The sequence below is a fragment of the Neophocaena asiaeorientalis genome, unplaced genomic scaffold, assembly GCF_003031525.2.
Source record: "Neophocaena asiaeorientalis asiaeorientalis breed wild unplaced genomic scaffold, Neophocaena_asiaeorientalis_V1.1 scaffold26, whole genome shotgun sequence".
NCBI classification, from domain to species: domain Eukaryota; kingdom Metazoa; phylum Chordata; class Mammalia; order Artiodactyla; family Phocoenidae; genus Neophocaena; species Neophocaena asiaeorientalis.
This window is the reverse complement of record NW_020173108.1, coordinates 8517499-8534114: the sequence shown is the minus strand read 5'-3', so window position 1 is coordinate 8534114 and position 16616 is coordinate 8517499. Positions and strand designations below refer to the sequence as shown.

The following is a 16616-nucleotide window of genomic DNA, read 5'->3' as shown; positions in this document are numbered from 1 at the left end:
GGGCGGGCCCGGCTGTCCCGGCGCTAAGTTGTGGGGCCCGGTTCCTCCCAACCTGATTTCTTTCCCCACGGCTCCTCGGACCCAGTTCCGCGCCGCAGAGCCTAGAGCCGCCGAGCCCGCACCTCCTGGGTGAAGAGGACACGCCTGCCCTGGTCGAGAAAACTTTTCCTGCCGACTTGGTCGGGCGACGGTGGCAGGAAGTCCAGACAGCGACCTTTCCTCCGCCTGCTCCGCGCGCCCTGCCGGGTGCCGGCGCTGAACTCGAGATCTAGTTTGAGCGGGCTCCTTCCGGGCTGCAGGCGAATCCCGCCTCAGGAGGGACGCCCGGCCCCAGGGAGGGCGGTGGGCCGGGGCGAAGGCCAAGGGCGCGTGGTGGCGCCGGAGATAACGTGCGGAGCGCCGCCCGGACCCGCATCCGCAGCGGAGAGCGCGGAGAGCACAAGCCCAGGAGCAGGGAGCCTCCGGCGGCCGCTTCCAGGAGTCCACAGTCCGCCTCTTCCTCCGGGTGAGGACAGTGCCCTGGCCCCGAGTCTATCGAGGAAAAATGAAGTTAAGCCGCCAGCTCACCGTGTTTGGCAGCGCTATCTTTTGTGTGGTGATCTTTTCGCTCTACCTGATGCTGGACCGGGGTCACTTAGACTACCCCAAGAGCCCGCGCCGCGAGGGCTCCTTTCCCCAGGTAAGGAACGAGGAAGTGGGGACGCGGGGCTCCGAGAGGGTAGGGGTGGGGGCCTGTAGTTACCCGGTGCTCCGCGACCTCTCCCTCCCGCCGAGGCTCCGCGCTCCGGCAGGGCGAGGCCAAACTGGAGGAGGCTTGGATCCTCCTCCAGCATGGGCTCCGCAGCCACCTCATCCCGGGCGCGCGGAGTTAACAAAGTACCAGGCGGCGTGCGGTGGCCGGATCGCGCTCAGGGGAAGTGGCCGTGTTTCCGCACTTCGCACCCGGGCTTGTTGGGGTGGTCACCTGCTGGCCAGTGAACCGGCGCGGCGTGAGGCGCTCCCTCGCCGGCGCAGCGCCCACTGACAGCTGTTGGTGAGCCCCTAGGCCCACACAGGGTTAAGTTGCACTTACCCTCTGCGCGCACCCAGTCGCGGGAATGGATCAAACAAACCCCATCTGGGTGTTACATTTATTTATTTATTTATTTATTTATTTAAACTGCACTGTCGCTTGAGGAAAAAAAGTTTATTCCGTGTTGTCTAAGGTATGAATCTGTGGGGTTGATTTTAGTGTCGTCATTCTTCAGCTATTACATGGGGTTTGTTTGGAGCGGATGAGGGAGCCTAGTGGGGAAGCGCTTGTTATACTCCAGCCTGCAGCTATGGGGCGCTCAGTCCCGAGGCCGCGTTCAAATTGTCAAACGAGTTGGGAAAACGACCTGTCTTAAGTCTTTTATCTCAAGTTACTAAAAATAAGCAAACGGAGACAATCGGTTCTGTTTGGGAGGATATACCGCGTGTGCAATTTGTTTCAAGTTCTTTGCCAATGACCTGTACGATCCAGAAATTTTAGTAAAACTGGGTATTGGGTAGTATCCCCTGTAATGAATGAACCGAAGAACTCAAAACCCTGACAAGCTGATTTATCAACTACTTCATTCAAGGGTAGAGAAACGTAGGACGTGAACAAGTTGGTGTTTTTTTGTTTGTTTTTCTTTTGTGTGACAGTGTAAATGACCAAAGAATATTCTTGCCTTTTGTTCTTGTGAAACGCTAGGACAAAAAGCTTGAGTTTAATGAAATTAGACTACTAATTTTACCTGAATTATTATGAAAGTGAAAAAAAGACCCCTTTGTGGATGGTGTCATCAATACAGAGCATTCAAAATGCTTTGCAGACGAGAGATATTAAAAATCTGGTTGTAAACAGATGTATCAAAAAATTTAAAAGCTTCTGCTTTTAGGTAGTATTATAGAGAAAATAGTTTAGAGTTTGTCCAGTGCTTGTTGATGAGATTGGATAAAACAGTTAAAAAAAAAAGGCGCGGGAGGGAGGAAGGGTAAACCCTCTGAAGCCAGAGAAAAAGGAGGAATTCTAAGCCTTTTTAAAATATGTTGTACAATTTTGGGGCTTAACTTACTGTGATTTTCCCCCCAGTAATCCTATTTTTTCGAATTTTCTCCATTACAGGAAAAACCATAAAAACTGATAGATTTTACTTAAAGTGTTATCTTGAGTAATGTCCTTTGGCTTTGGCTTAATGAACACTTCTCAATGATTTATGCACACATCTGGGGCTGGGGTTCTCTGGCAACCTTGACATTTTACTGTTTCTAAAGAAGTGAGTGAGTCATTTGGTTACTGGGACGTCTTAGGCGAAGTCAATTCCAATATTTTAATATCCAGCCCTAGTCCTTGTCAAGGGGCTGAAGTTCTGCTTACAACATAAAGCATTTAATGGAAAGTGACAGTGGCTGCTGGAAGAGAAGGCCCTGTGTATATTCTGTTTTGTGTGCAAGGGGAGAGGGTTGGGAAGGTGGAACGTTTTATACTTAAGTTTGCCGTTCTCAGATTTTCAGTACTGGCTTTTCGGTGCAAAAGGCACCTTTGCTGATTTAGTTTTGGAGAGCCACTGAATCCCCACGCAGGTGGACTGGATAAATGCTGTATAAGCCTAACTCTTGTATGTCTGATATCAGCCTGTGTGTCTTAGTCTTACATGGTAAACTGCATTCACACAATCACCACCCAGTAGGTGAGGAAACTTAGGCACAGAGAGAGTAACTTGCCCAGAGTCACACAGCTAAGAGCTGAGATTTCAACAGGCAGCCTTTGGAGTCTGAGCTCTCAGCCACTATGCTGTACTGCCCCCTTTAGTAATCCTTTGCCTACTGTTTAGTCCCCCAACTTGCTTGTGGAAAATAGAGCATAATGCTCTGCAGCTCCTTAGCTTATGACTTTTTTTTTAAAGGAGTTTTTATTATGAAGCCCTAATGAATGTGCTGCTTTTTTTTTAAGCCTTTTTTAAAAAAATTAAGTGTTTGATTTTGAGATAATTGTAGATTCACATGCACGTATAAGTAATAATACAGAGATCACATGTATCCTTTACCAGTTTCCCCCAGTGGTACCATCTTGCAAAACTATAATATAGTATCACACTTTGGATATTTATATCTTGATACAGTCAATATACAGAATATTTCCATCACCACAAGGACCCCTTACATTGCCCTTTTATAGCCACAACCATTTTCTTCCTGTCCCTGTTCCCTTCTAGCCCCTGGCAATTACTCACCTGTTCTCAATTTCTGTAATTTTGTCATTTCAAGAATGACACGTGAAATCATGTAGTGTGCAACCTTTGGGGATTGGCTTTTTTCACTCAGTCTAAATCTCTGCAGAGGCATCCAGGTTGTTACATGTTTGTTCCTTATTATTTTTTGCTGATGTTATTACCTTTTCATTTTTCTTTTGTTCCTTATTATTGCTGAGTAGTATTCCATAGATAGAGCACAGTTTGTTTAACCATTCACCCATTGAAGGACATCTGGGTAGTTTCCAACTTGGGGCAGTTTATTTCAAATAAAACTGCTATGAACGTTATAAACATTCACATAAGCCCTCATTTCTCTGAAAAATGCCCAGGAGTACAATTGCTGGGTCATAGGGTACAGGCATACCTCAGAGATATTGCAGGTTCAGTTCCAGACCACCGAATGTGCTCCTTTTTATGAAACGTTTAATGGTTGAAATTTATATCTCTCCCAGAATGTCTTCTAGCTCACTTGAGAGCTAAACATTATAATGAAAACCATTATGCAGCGTAGCATCCTAGCATTTGAGTTGATTTTTATTTTTTCACTACTCCTAACTCCTATGTAAATCTTAATCTGATGAGAACACCAAGCATAGCAAAGCTAGGTTGCACTAAATTATATTTCTTTGATGAGTTTGGGTATTGAATTCCTTAGTTTTAATAGAGCCAAGCTAGTCAGTCACTATAAATCATTTTGGGTGTCTAGTAGAATGATTTCTCGAGAAAGGGATTGATTTCCTCCGAATTGTCCATTTTAGTTCCTTCCAGTTAACATGGAACCTTACATGGTCCATCATGTAAACAAGATATGTTTTAAAACCATCTTCAGTTGAGAGCAGTCTATTTGCTGTTATTCTGGGTTTCTTTCTTTTTGCCTCCTCCCCAAGTGTGTTTTCCACCACTTGGCCAGACTCTGGGGTGGAAGTGGGCCCAACTCTGGGTGCTCTAGGTTCTCCCACCCTGGAGCAGCTGCCTGCCTCTGAGATAGTCCTTGGAAGGCTTTCCCCTGTGCTTCTGGGAGGAATTCCTTTGAGGCCTTGAGGCAACAGGTGGCTTTGTCTGTTTTAGCTTGTGTGTATTTTAGGGTTAATAAATCTCAGCTAGAAAAATTAATAAAAATTCCACTGTGAATGAGAGGCTGGCCAGGGCCTAATGCCCTGAAGGTGCTTTGAGGTAATGTAAGAATTCGAGCAGATGGAAAGGAGAAACATTGTTAAGTTCTTTCTGAAATTCTTCATCACTTCCTACAAGCGATTTCACAAGTTGCTTACTATCTACTTTGTGTATAAGAGGATGGCTTGTTAATGTCTTATGTTTGAATCTGCAGAATTAATGACTCAGGTTTTGTATAACAAATGATCGATCTTTAAATAACTAGTATAGCATATGGTCATAGCGATTCATATTAACCCTTGAAAGTTCAGAGATCGGGACTGATGGAGAATGTGAAAGTGAAGTTCAGATTTTATCTTGGTGCCCAGAAAACATTTATCAAGTGAGAAAGTGTGAATGTCTTTAAGTATTTGATTGAAAGATGTTGGTAGGTGGGGACTTTTATGTCTTTTTTTTTTTTTTTTAACTTTTACTGTGAAAATATAATACACATATAAAAACATGCTTAAACACTTTACATCTCTAGTACTTTCTTAAGTGTTCAACACAGTATATGTTTAATTAAAGTTGACCTCAGTCCCCCAGTTGTTTTTTCTTGCTTTTAAAAATCTGTGAATCTTAAGAATAATAAATAGAAAAATACGATTTTTCTTGCTTGTCCGCACTCCAGTGCGCTCTATTTACAAACAATAGCTCTTGTTGGGGTTTGTGCAGGTGTGTAGAAGGAAGTTTGTTTCATTCCTTGGGGTACACTGTTTGAGAGCTGTGACTTTTGGGAAGTGATGGAACTTTGACCTTGACCGTGGTGACAACCAGGGATTTAGGAGAAATGAGTGCAAGAACATGAAAGCCCCTGAAAAGGGCTGTTTTCCTTCACCCCCTCCGGAGTGGAGTCCAGCAGTCCTTCAGGACTCCTCCTGCCAGCATGTTTCACTAAGACTCAAGAGTCTTCCTATACACAAACTAGGACAGACAGTCATGACTGCATCTGGTCTGAAGGCTTAAGTTTATTATTTTTTAAATTGAATTGAATGTGTTATTCCCAGACCAGCACTGCTGTCAGGACCTAAACAAATACTTTTGCTTGGGAGATGTTGCAATCCTGTTTATCTGAAGGGGATTTTCTCTGTGACTCATTAATTAGCATTAAAGGATATCTGGGCTGTGGGCAAAACATTGACTAAAATTACCACTTTTATTTGTTGTTTTTTATTTTGAGTCAGTTATTGCTTTTGGTGATAGCTGTTTAAACTTTGGCCTTTTTTGACAGACTGCACTAAGTGTTGAGATTGTCCTAGAAAGAGTAGTTCAGTAGCTGCTTCTGATTCCCTGTTTTTACTCTTAGTTTTCTGAGTCCAGCAGTCTTAGTGTTCCCTTGTTGTTCCCTCACTTCCATGGAGATCTGTAAGAAAATGGGAGGATATTCAACAGCTGGGATATAATCTCTGGTTGCTGGGTTATAAAGGCCTCATTGCGTTTTTGGCCCCTTCCGTCCTGGTGGTCATATTCCTGGTAGATCAGCTTTTATAGTACATGTGGAAGAGAGGAGGAGTAACTCTAAAGAGCAAATTTTGCTTCTTTTCACAGTTGTGATTAGTAAGTTGATCAGGAGAGGAAGTGTAGACCATTTTAGCTAAAAGGGGTTTCTGTTTCAGTTATAGGTGTTACACCAAAGCTGCTAATTTTAAGGTTGAAACTGTGTTTAGGTTCAAACAAGTTTGAGGGACGATTGTTCTGAAATGGAGTTGAGACCTAGTGCTTGAGTATTGCTGAATTTACCTTGTGATAGGGAGGAAGTAAATGATTTGATTTGAGTACACTCAGTCTCTTGAGGTTACAATGTAGCTTTTCTGTGAGACAGTGTATTTAAGGTAATGCTATTTGTATTGCAATACTTCTGTGCAGACCAGTGCATAGTAGGTATCTAGTAAATATTTCATGTTAAATTTGTAAATTTAACACGTTATATCTAAAGAAAAGATCAACCTTGAAGAAAGCTAGTTTAAACGTGTACATCTCTACCTTTGGCTGCCTCACAAACTCTTTGCTACTGACATTTGGGGCTGGATTCTTTGATGTGGGGGGCTGTCCTGTGCATCACAGGATGTTTAGCAGCATCCCCGGTCTCTACCCAGTATATGCCAGAAACACCTTTCCCCAACTTGTAGCAACCAAATGTGTCTCCGCACATTGCTGTATGTCCCCTGGGGGAAAAAAAAAATCAACCCTGTTGAAAACCACTTTGGCTGCAGTCTAGCCAAAGGCCTATTCTTTATACCCATAGCACTTTGTTAGCACTTTGCATTTTAGGAAGGAGTGATCAAAAGGCTTAATTCTTTTTTTTTTTAATTGAAATATAGTAGAGTTACAATGTTGTGTTAGTTTCTGGTGTACAGCAGAGTGATTCATTTATATATGTGTATGTGTGTGCGTGTGTGTGTGTGTATATATATATATCTTCTTTTACACATGCTTTTCCATTATGGCTTATTATGGGATATTGAATATACTTCCCTGTGCTATCTAATAGGACCATGTTGTTTATCCATTCTATATATAATAGCTTGCATCTGCTAGTCCCAAACTCCCAGTCCAACCCTTCCCCCCTCCCCCTTGGCAACCACAAGTCTGTTCTCTATGTTTGTGAGTCTGTTTCTGTTTTGTAGATAAGTTCATTTGTGTCATATTTTAGATTCCACATATATCGTATGGTATTTGTTTTTCTCTTTGTGACTCACCTTATTTAGTAGGATAATCTCTAGGTCTATCCATGTAGCTGCAAATGGCATTATTTCATTCTTTTTTATTTCTGGGTAATAGTCGTGTGTGTGTATGTGTGTATGTGTGTGTGTGTGTGTGTGTGTGTGTGTGTGTGTGCCATATCCTCTTTGTCCATTCATCTTTAGATGGACATTTAGTTTGTTTCCCTGTCTTGGCTATTGTCAATAGTGCTGCTGTGAGCATAGGGGTGCATGTATCTTTTTGAATTATATTATAGTTTTGTCTGGATAAATGCCCAGGAGTGGGATTGCAGGATCATATGGCAGCTCTATTTTTAGTTTTTTGAGGAATGTCCATACTGTTCTCCATAGTGGCTGCACCAATTTGCATTCTCACTAACAGCGTAGGAGGAGGGTTCCCTTTTCTCCACACCCTCTCCAGCATTTGTTATTTGTAGACTTTTTAATGATGGCCATTTTGACCGGTGTGAGGTGGTATCTCACTGTAGTTTTGATTTGCATTTCTCTAAGAATTAGAGATGTCGAGCATCTTTTCATGTGCCTATTGACCATCTGTATGCCTTCTTTGGAGAAATGTCTCTTTATGTCTTCTGCCCATTTTTTGACTGGGTTGTTTGTTTTTTGAGTTGTTTGAGCTGTTTTTATATTTTGGAAGTTAAGCCCTTGTCAGTCACATTGTTTGCAAATAATTTCTCTCAGTCCATAGGTTGTCTTTTTGTTTTGTTTATGGTTTCCTTTGCTGTGCAAAAATTTATAAATTTGATTAGGTCCCATTTGTTTATTTTTGCTTTTATTTCTATTGCTTTGGGAGACTGACCTAAGAAAACACTGGTACGATTTATGTCAGAGACTGTTTTGCCTATGTTCTCTTCGAGGAGTTTTATGGTGTCATGTCTTGTATTTAAGTCAAAAGGCTTAATTCTACTACTCAAGGATAACTAGCATTTTTTTGATGACTGAAATGTATCCTTTCACTAGATGCCCCAAATTCACTTACATTTTTAGGATTCTACATTGCACTATGTTATAGAAAATACAGGGGTAGATTATGTTCATATGGAAGTTCAAAATGGAAGATTATTGTAGTGAAACTTAATTTTAAAAAAATTGGACCATGCTTATTATTCTGAGAAAAGCATTTGGCCAAGTGATAGTAAATAGACCACGTTTTACTTTCCGCAAGCTTAGTTAGAGTTTAACAGTAGTCTAGATTTATTCCCCTTGCCTTTTAACACAGGAAAATAAGATATATTGATTAGTAATAAGGTAGTATGGAAGGCATATGCAAAAATAATTTGAGTTGTCTAAAGCTTTCTCAGGCAAGATATTTACTTTCTTCAGTGTATTACTTGTTTTATTTCTGCTAATTCTGATGATTCTGGTTACTGCATTTTGTATTCCTTTTTGAGATTAGAAAAAGCAGGGAAAGAAACTGGAAAATAAAGTGGATGGAGACTTCCTTCCTGTTCATTTCATTTGGTTCTAAACAGCCTTTTTAAAGAAAGGGGGTGGAGGTAGGGGTAGGAAAAGAATGAAATTCTGGGCAAATTTTCTCCTTCCTTCCCTTTTGTCCGAAGGCCTGTGGTCTTGAACTTTGCTGAAGTCAGCTAACTGTGGGCCCAGTCTGGCCTGACACCTGTTTATGTAGGGCCACAAGCTAAGAATGATTCTTACATTTTAAAATGGTTAAATATGTCATGACATGGTTACACTCATTCCTCTGTGAATCGAATCATCTCTGGCTGCTTTTGTGTTACAAGGGCAGAGTTGAGAGGTTGCGACAGAAAGCGTAGCTCACAAAGCCTAAAATATTTACTGTTTGACCCTTTGCAGAAAAAGTTTGCCAACCCTTGGTTTAAACCGTATTTCTCTGTTATTAACATTGGAGGCAAATAGTGTGGTTAGATCTGTTGAAGCAGAGGTGGGTTAATTAAAAACAAAGTTCTCGTAAACTGGTTATTAGGTAAGCATTACTCAAACTTAGTTTGTGTTTTGAGAGTGTGGTTTAAAACTTGTGTTGTCTTTGTGTTTCATAGATTTCCAAGGGTCCTTGGGGAACTTCTGTGCTAGAGCATGGGCATGCTTGACATGTTTAATTTGTTTCCCTTCTATCACCTGAAGATTTCTCACTCTGGGACCGATCTGGGACAGAGGGTTCTAGGGCATGAACTAAGCAAAATTGATCCAGTCTTGAGATTGCAAACCATGACTTTATTGTGTCTTGGATTTGCTGTAATTCACAGATGGGCTGAATTCAGAGCCTAATCTGACTGCTTGGGTTGGTTAGTACCGTGGAAGGAGAGCCCAGGTCCTTCTGCAAAAGGTACCTTCTGCAAAAACCATAGATCTAGGCCGGGACTTGGCAGTCATCTCTGGGACCCCGATGACTGCTCAGCTTGAAGGCAAAGAACTGACTACCAGGGTGTCTGCAGGGGCACTGTGCTACTCTGGTTATCCAAGAGTAATTAATTCCTGCTAATTTTGATCCTTCTTCATGCTTCTTAATGATTATGTGTGACTTTCATCATTCCTGTGGCACAGGCCACCATCCCGTTTGTGTCCTCAAAGACTTTACTGTCACCATTAAAATGTAGTGCACTTCCTCTGAACAAAATGAGTGTAATGCGTCTCATTGAGTGCAACTTTTAAGTGGTTTTTTTTTTTCATTTTCAAATATATGCATGTGTGCATTTTTCACATGTAAGTGGATTTCTGCACTGGCTTCCTTTGCAGGTAGTTGCCTTCAGAAGTCCAGCAAAATCAAATGCTTTTTGCAAAGGCAGAGCAGGTCCCAAATGAGACGTGATCCTACCAGTGAACATTATTGTCCTGAATCAGGAGTCTGGAGAGCCGGGAAACTTGCCAATTTTTTTTTTTTTTCTTCTAAATACATGTTTCTTCCAGGTCTGATGGTGTTTAGTTTTGTAATGGGAAGCTCTTCCTCTTCAGGATGAAGCTGTACATTGGGCCTGAAGGTGTACTTTGCAGCTTTACCCTCTTTTCCCTCCTGCAGGTGTGGAGGAATCTGGAATTTATTGGTCCTGGCCTTTGTGGCAACATTTTTACCTGTGGAGCATTAGAGGATGGAAGCCTGACAGTCTGAATCATTCTCAGAATTATTTTCTACATAAAAGAAGTCCTGAATTTCTGTTTTTAGAATCAGTGAGGTAGTCATTCTCTTAGCAGTCATCAGTTCCCCAGAAAAGTCATAATAGGAAAGAGTCATAGAATTTTTGGAGGGCCCTTCCAAGGTTAGGTAATTTAGTCTTTGATTTTTCAGATAAGGACACAGACGTGTAAACTGGACCTCAGCAGTTTTGTTTTGGTTTTTTGGCTTAGGTCCCATAACTAGTCATAGCATACCTGGGACATGCTTGCTGTCCTGTAATTCAATGATCTTTCGTTGTACTACAGCCAGCATATATTTGATGACTCACTATGCGTTAGGTACTATGGAAATTGTGATAGACATGCCAGATATATTATTTGCTTTTTGATAGAGCTTCTTAGTTATTTGAGGAGACACAACTGCCATTTCTGAAACAATTAGAGACAGTTGAGTGTTATTTAGTTATTCTTTAGAAGAGTTAATTTAAAAAGTTAGAACAGTGCCTGGCATGTAGCAAATGCTCAATAAATGCTAACTATTACCAATGAACAGAGGTTTATATATGTATCTGTTATGTATAAGGCATTGTTGTATGTTCTGGGTATAAAGGAACTAAGAATAAAACAAGAGTCCATTATCTTAATTTATATTCTTAATATAAAGGCAAAGGCCTTAAAGAGAATTCAGAACTAAGTTCGTGTAATGGCCTAGCTCCAACTGACCAAAGGACATGGGACAGAAGCTAGGCTTTTCTGATTGGGTAGGACTTTGAAAGGAGAAAAGACATTCCTAGTGTGAAGTACAATGCTTCCGAAGGCTCGGAGCCTGGCACAATGAGAAGAGGTAAGGAGGTTGGTTTGATTTATAATATTTGGAGCTTATAAAGAGTAATTGGGAAAACTCAGCAGGTAGTTTGGGATCAGATTGTGAATTTTCCTGAGAGCCAGTGGGAGGAGTTATGAGTTGGATGGTGGTGAACCATTCGAAGTTATTGGGTATGTCAGGAAGCTGCTTGAGAAAACCAATGTTGGAGAATTAATTTCATAGAAAATTTTAGACCTGGAAGGGAGCTAAGAGAATATTAAATCTAAATTATTCCGGTAGCAGGTGTGTAGGAAGACTCAGAAGCAGGAAGGCAGCTGAGAATCTGTTTGAGGTAATACAGACATAAGGCAGTAAATCCCTGTACCAGTATTGAATTGGCTGGAATCAAGAGGAAGAGGGAAAATGTGGAGACATTTTGTAAGAAGAAGTATCGGGCTTTCTAACAGATTTGATAAAGGGTAATGATGGGTGGCTTGAGTAAAAAAGGTTCTCCCACCTTTTTCCTTTGGGGCATTTGGAGACTGCTTGTACTGCTTGCAGAAGGGGATAGTTGGAAGGATAAGCTAGTTTGGGAAGCCAAATTCAGTTTCGTTTATGATGAGGTGGATGTGAGTGGAAATAGCCAAGTGGGCTGGAGTGCCAGAGGGAGAGATCGGGGAAGGGAGATGCTGATCTGGTATCATCAGCACAGTCGAGAATGAATGAGCTCACATGGGGCCTTGTGAGAAGACAGCAGAGAGCCAAGTAACATTTCTTATAGCCAAAAGCTATGCTTCTTAGATTAAGATTACTGTGTAGCAGATGTTAATAAAATGCAGCAGCTTGTATTCAAATTGTCAGAGACCAGTTCATTGGTCAGCATACCTCAGAAAAGTTAAGGCTATCATAAGGAAGGATTACAAAGAAGGATTTCAGTAGGAAATGAAAAAAGGCCCATTTCACCTTTGGCCCAAATTATGGGACTAAATTATTTTTTCTAGGTTATAAGAACAAAAAATAGATTACTGTATGTGTGTGTGCATGTGGGGTGTGTGTGTGTGCACGCGCGTGCGTGCGTGTGTGTATGTTGGGGGGTGGGGGAGGGAGAGGGAGGAAGAGAGAGATTTATTAAAGACCAAAAGGCAGCACTCTAAGCAGGGGCCTCATAGCTCAAGGTTGTTCTGAAGATCAAACAGATTTCTGAGGATACCCCCAAACTGCCTGTTGTTTATAGCAAAGAAGAGCCTGTCCCATTTGAATGGTGGCTAGCCTCATGTCCCTCACCCCAGAACTGAAGAAGAACTCTTTGTCCCCAGACCAATTAGTGAAAATTTGTAGGGCCAAATGACAACACTCAAGATGCAAGATATTGGGCTGGCCAAAAATTTCGTTTGGGTTTTTCCATAAGATGTTACGGAAAAACTCGGACAAACTTTTTGGCCAACCCTGATACTTCTTGTGACTTTCAGGGGAGATCTAACCAATAACTGTTTAAAAGAAAAAAAATTTGAAGAACCCAAGAAATTAATATCTTTAACTCATCTCTGATAGCTGATAGTATGATATTTAGAAGTTTGCTATTTTACATTCTTTTATGTTGCATTGTGCCTTACTATTGCTTTTGTTGTGTCTGTGGTATTTATCGTGCTCCTCCTTGCCCTTGTAGATCAATTGGTTCAGACCGATTTTTAAAAAATTTATTTTATTGAAGTATAGTTGATTTACAGTGTTGTGTTAATTTCTGCTGTACAGCAAAGTGATTCAGTTATACATATATATACACATTCTTTTTCATATTCTTTTCCATTTTGGCTTATCACAGGACGTTGAATATAGTTCCCTGTGCTATACAGTAGGACCTTGTTGTTTATCCATTCTGTATATAATAGTTTGCATCTGCTAATCCCAAACTCCCAACCCATTCCCTCCTCCTCCCCTTCGGCAACCACAAGCCTGTTCTCCATCAGACTGATTTTTACAAAGTCACTAGGAAAGGATTTGTAAAACTTTAGAATATTTGATGCTTAGAAAGAAAAGTAAGGAAATTCAGAATTTATAATAATTCAGGTGGGACTTGCCTAAACACCTGTCTCTTGTCTGTAAGGAATAGAGGGGCTTATTCAGGAAATGAATAGTATAAACAAGACTGAAGGTAGGCTGATTATCTACTTAATAGAATCCTGCCTTCAGAGATTCCCCAGAACTATTTCTGTATGAAAAACCGTCTTAGACATGCCAATTGCATTTATTTTAATAGGCAAACACTGTTTAGGTTGATTTGTTTTTTCCATTTTTGACAGTTACTTTCTTTTCACATTAAAATTGTGTTCCTCAAAATTACTGTGTAAAATTATAATATGTCGATAGAACTTTTATTAGCAGATACTAAAATATAATATATGTCATTCCTTCATGGAGAATGAGTTAGGTAGTATAAATGGATTGTGCATAATAACCCTTGTGTACAAAGACAGGCATATGTCAAAAAATATAAGATAGATTAACAACATAGACCAGAAGTCTTTGATCAGATGAATGCATGACAGTATGATCCTGGTTCCTTGGGAATTGTTGCAGTCTGAAAGTGTATCCCATGAACTTTTATGCATGTTCTTGGGTGGGATACATTGTTGACATATTATCTCAGAGTACTGTGTGTAAGGATAGAAATCCATTAAAATATAAAATATATAAAATATAAAATAATAATAAAATATAATAAAATAATAAAATATAAAATATGTATGATTTTATGTAAGAAAAATTAGTATGATTTTTTAAAAAGTTACAAAACTATAAAGAAAAGTAATGTCCCATGGAAGAGTTTGCAAAGTGCTGAATTAAAGAATTCTATTAGTCAACACCTAATTTGCTTAGTGCCACTTAATTGCAGTTATTAACTATATTTGAAAGTAATAAAACTGTACTGTATGAAAATATTTTATAACGTAAACATTTTGTGCTGCCTGCAAGGCCTTGTTCTCATAATCATTTTTAAAAAGATACCTGTTTTGCCGAGTTTCACTTTATACAGTGGCTCGGTGCCTAAAATGTGGCCTCAACAGGAGATGGTTCCTGTGCAGCTGCACTGGGCTGCTGTGGATGGGGATGATAGGGTTCCAATTCCCGTAAACATCTGGAAACCCATAGGGTGGAAGGAGAGCTGTGTCCTGGAGCCCACAGAAAGCTGCCAGCAATTGGAATCCTGACCGTACTTTGGAGGTGGTGAGAGAATGGGATTACAAAGATGGGGAGAACCACTGTGGTCTGTTGTTTTTCTGGGTCAGGGCTGGGATCCTCTGTAGTGATTCCAGCAGCTACAGAGTGGTTACCCACATGCAGCCAGGAGGAGTCTTTTGGGTTTCCTGAAGGAATCAAGGGATGGTGAACTTGGAGTCCCAGCTCTTCCCTTCACAGTCACTTGGCACTCTATTCATATACCTACATCCAAGTAGCCTTTGTTACTGTCACACCTAGGCAGGTGTGAGATTTATGAATGATGATTTCCAGGGCAAAGAGTGCCTTGGCTCTTGTGTTTTGGCAGGGTATTATGTAATTAAGTATTCTTTGTGCTCCCACGGTGAGGGCATTTATTTCTTTGAATGCACAAGTAGAAGCACAAAGACAATACCTTGGAAGAGATTCAGGCATGATCAGCTCCAGGTCTGGGTAAATCACTGAAAGGTCATTTTGTAATTGCGGTTTGTGGCTTGTTGATAGAGTAGTAGAGTTACATACATAACTGTGGCCACAGCCTTATTTCACACTCTTTCTGGCCTCAGCACTGCACATCTTAAGGAGTGGAGTGGTCACTTGGGTGACTTGTCATTTTATCAAACCAAAATGCTTTCCTGTCACGTGCCTGAGATCTGACTAAATAGCAGGATTTTTCTGTATAGTTGCATAGCAGCTCACTGACGTGGAACTAAGGCAATAACGGTGACACCCCTGCTGGAAATACAGACTCTCTTTTACCAAATCACTGTTCCTATATTTAGCTTTAATGCAGTGGTTCTTAACTGGATATGTGTGAGAATTGCCTGGTGAGCCTTTTACAATGATAAAAGGCAGATCTGTGCACTCTCTCTCTGGGTAATCCCATTCATTCCCACAGCCTTAAATTCATATTTATACTGACCACTCAAGTTTATATATTCTCCTGACTTTCAGACTTGCATGTCAGTGTGACACCACTGTTGAGCTATCTAATAGTTCCAGAATGGAACCTTTGCCCCTCACTCTGTACCTTCCCCAACATTCCTTGTTTTCTTAAAATGCCACCCACTATCCTCCCAGTTCCCCAGCAAAAACCATCATCCTCCCAGTTGTCTCAGCAAAAATAAGGGGCCATTTTTCTTGCTTTCCTGCCCCCCAGACCCCCACCTGCACCCCGCCCAGTTCATCTGTCCTGTCAAATCCTTTCACATTCCTCCACCTCTGCTGCCTTGGCTCGGCCCTGGCTACCTCGATGTTTACCTGGCAAACTGCAGTAACCTCTTCCTCCACTGCTTCACTACAGCACCAGGATAGCTTTAAAACACTTTTTGTTCATTGATCCCAAAACTGTCCAGGATGAAGATACGGATGTTTCTTTCCCTGAAAAATATTTTTAACCATAACGTCTTTTTCTGCCTCCTTTATTCAAAGATAGTATATAGTCTTGTTAGATCAAAATATGCCCCTGGGAAACAGCTTATAAAGTCACATGGTCTCACCTTCCTTGCTCCATTGTATGGGCTCTCAGCTCCATTGTATGGGCTCTCAGCTCCTTAGGCTCCCAGCTGTCTGCCTCTTCTGATGGGCATTTGGGCAGACTTCCACTCACAGGGACTTCAAGTGTAAGGATACTTGCTGAGCTTTATATAGGACAGCTCTCTGCCAGGTGTATTACTTTCCTAATAAATCACAACAAACTTAGTGGCTTAAAACAAGAAAAATGTATTATCTTACAGTTCTGCAGGTCAGAAGTTTGGAAAGGGTCTTATTTGACTAAAATCAAGACGTTGGCAGGGCTGATTTCCTCATGGAGACTTTAAGGGAGAATCCATTTCCTCACCTTTTCCAGCCTCTAGAGGCTGCCTGCATTTGCTGCTCAAAGGTCCCCTTCTAGCCTGGCATCACTTTCACCTGCTCTTCTGTCTTCATATCTCCTCTGACTGTGACTCTTCCATCACCTTGTTTTCCTTTATAAGGCCCCATGTGATTATGTTGGGACTACCTGAATATTCTAGGACAGTCTCCCCATCTCAAAAATCTTAAGTTAATCACACCAGCAAAGTTCCTTTTGCCATGTAAAGTAACAGATTCACAGTTTTCAGGGATTAGGACATGGACATCATTGGGAGGCCATTATTCTGCCTGCCACACCAGGCACTATTTAAACTGATTTGTGTATGCAAACTAATTTAACACTCATAACCATCCTATGAGTTAGGTATTATTAGTGATCCCCATTTTACAGATGAGGAAACTGAGGCACAGAGAAATTATGTAACTTGCCCAAGGTTATACAGCCATTAATAGTGGAACCATAATTCAAATTTGGCTAGGCTTTATTTTTTATCTTATTTTCCAGCTTTATTGAGAAAT

At 41.0% G+C, this 16616-nt stretch overlaps 2 protein-coding genes across 2 annotated transcripts in view; one reads left to right on the top strand and one right to left on the bottom strand.

The window, feature by feature from the left end:
* The window catches only part of LOC112398668 (translation initiation factor IF-2-like), an 11602-nt gene extending 11187 nt beyond the window's left edge, over positions 1-415 (bottom strand). The window contains exon 1 of the mRNA XM_024743357.1: positions 311-415. Within this exon, the coding sequence (XP_024599125.1) occupies positions 311-415 (105 nt within the window). The remainder of the gene's footprint in view (positions 1-310) is intronic.
* The window catches only part of MAN2A1 (mannosidase alpha class 2A member 1), a 161666-nt gene continuing 145073 nt past the window's right edge, over positions 24-16616 (top strand). Inside the window, exon 1 of the mRNA XM_024743371.1 lies at positions 24-679. Coding sequence (XP_024599139.1) covers positions 545-679 — 135 coding nt within the window. The 5' untranslated portion in view covers positions 24-544. The remainder of the gene's footprint in view (positions 680-16616) is intronic.